Source organism: Castanea sativa, chromosome 10, assembly GCF_040712315.1.
Source record: "Castanea sativa cultivar Marrone di Chiusa Pesio chromosome 10, ASM4071231v1".
NCBI lineage: Eukaryota > Viridiplantae > Streptophyta > Magnoliopsida > Fagales > Fagaceae > Castanea > Castanea sativa.
Genome location: NC_134022.1, coordinates 12,384,578 through 12,386,502, shown reverse-complemented (window position 1 = coordinate 12,386,502; position 1,925 = coordinate 12,384,578). Strand labels below are relative to the sequence as shown.

The window sequence follows — 1,925 nt, the reverse complement described above, 5'->3', positions numbered from 1 at the left end:
TAGAGCGCCTAACCAAACAGAATCACATTTTGGAGGAGCAATTGCGGCAAAAGAATGCAGGTCTTGGTACGCAGGAGGAAGACTAGGAAGGAACCAATGCTGAGAGAAGAAACCAGGAAGGGCCTGAGGATAGCAACACTCTAAGCAGACCAGAACGGCAGGACACAAGCCGACCATCTGTCTCTGAAGCCGTCCCACCTCACATAGTCACTGAAATGTAGATGATGAAGGAGCGAATGGATTTTATGATGAACGCCCTCAGAGGACGGGTATCTAGTGATCTCGATGACCCGGTCCAGCGAATCGACTCGCCTTTCACGGCATCCGTCAGTTTGTTCCCTCTTCCCCTGAAATTTCGCATACCACAAGTAGAGAGTTATGACGGGTCTAAGGACCCTTTAGACCACTTGGAATCCTTCAAGACCCTAATGCATCTTCAAGGGGTACCGGACAAGATTATGTGCAGGGCCTTCCTTACTATGCTAAAGGGACCTGCAAGAATCTGGTTCAGCAGACTAACGCCCAACTCCATTGGTACTTTCAAGGAGTTAAGCGCCCAACTTGCCTCACACTTCATCAGGGGTCATAGATATAAGAAGTATACCACATGCTTGATGAACATTAGGCAGCGGGAAGACGAGACGCTAAGATCTTACATAGCTCGTTTTAATAAGGAGGCTCTCTCAATTGACGAAGCAGACGACAAAATACTCGTGGCAGCGTTCACCAATGGGTTACGGAAGGGTAAGTTCCTATTCTCTCTATACAAGAATAACCCAAAAACTGGGTCAGAGGTTCTTTACAAGGCGACCAAATACATGAACGCGGAAGACGCATTACTAGCCCAAGAAGAGAAGCCTAGAAAAAGGGAAAGGCAGGAAGATGTGCGGCCAGACAGAGGACGAAAAATGGCTAGGACTAGAGAACGACGAGAGGACAAACACTCTAAGCCACCTACAGGGAAATTCACAAGCTTCACCCCGCTGACTGCCCCGATTGATCAAGTATTGATGCAAATTAAGGATGAAGGAGCCCTAACTTTTCCTGGCAAGCTGAAGGGAGATCCCTACAAAAGGTCAAGAGACAAATATTGTCGTTTCCATCGTGATCACGGCCACAATACGGCTGACTGTTACGACTTGAAGGAAAAAATTGAAGCTCTTATCAGACAAGGAAAGCTACAAAGGTTCGTCAACAAAGAGAAGATGGATCCACCACAAGACCAGGCTTCACGACGGGAAAACAAGCGCCCCCAGACCACCAATAGGAGACATTAGAATGATTATGGGGGGCACTGTGACTGCGGGGTCATCCAAAAAGGCTTGTAAAACATATCTAAGGATGGTTTTGAGTGTCCAACTAACGGGCTCTATACCGAAGATGACGCGGATTAATAATCCAATCGTCGAGTTTTCGGAAGAGGATGCACGACGTCTACACCACCCACATGACGATGTGCTTATCATCAGTATACGAGCGGGAGACTACAATATGCACCGGGTTTTGGTTAACAATGGAAGCTCGGCTGATATCTTCTACTACCCCGCGTTCCAGCAGATGGGGATTGGAAGGGAGCGAATGGTTCCAATGAATGCCCCACTCGTCGGCTTCGGAGGGACAATGGTCTACCCCCTTAGTGCTGTCACATTGTCCGTGACGGTGGGTGATTACTCCTAGCAGATCACTAAAGACGTGGCATTCCTCGTGGTTGATTGCTCATCTACTTACAATGCCATCCTAGGACGACCCACTCTCCATTCATGGAAAGCCGTGACCTCGACCTACCATTTAATAATCAAGTTCCCCACCGAGTATGGAGTAGGAGAGCTGCGCGGAAATCAGGTGGCAGTGCGTGAATGTTACGTAGTTATGATGGAGATGGACGACCATCTCCAAACCATGAACATAGAAGAACAGCGGACGGT

At 48.2% G+C, this 1,925-nt stretch overlaps 1 protein-coding gene across 1 annotated transcript; it reads left to right on the top strand.

Moving 5' to 3' along the window:
- Positions 1-236: 236 nt before the first annotated feature.
- On the top strand, positions 237-1,277 carry LOC142612045 (uncharacterized). Its single transcript, XM_075784176.1, has one exon. The coding sequence runs from the start codon at positions 237-239 to the stop codon at positions 1,275-1,277; it is 1,041 nt and encodes a 346-aa protein (XP_075640291.1).
- Positions 1,278-1,925: the final 648 nt, after the last annotated feature.

Excerpts from the sequence above, each read along its gene's own strand:
- LOC142612045 (XM_075784176.1), top strand. The coding sequence starts at position 237 with ATGGATTTTATGATGAACGCCCTCAGAGGACGGGTATCTAGTGATCTC.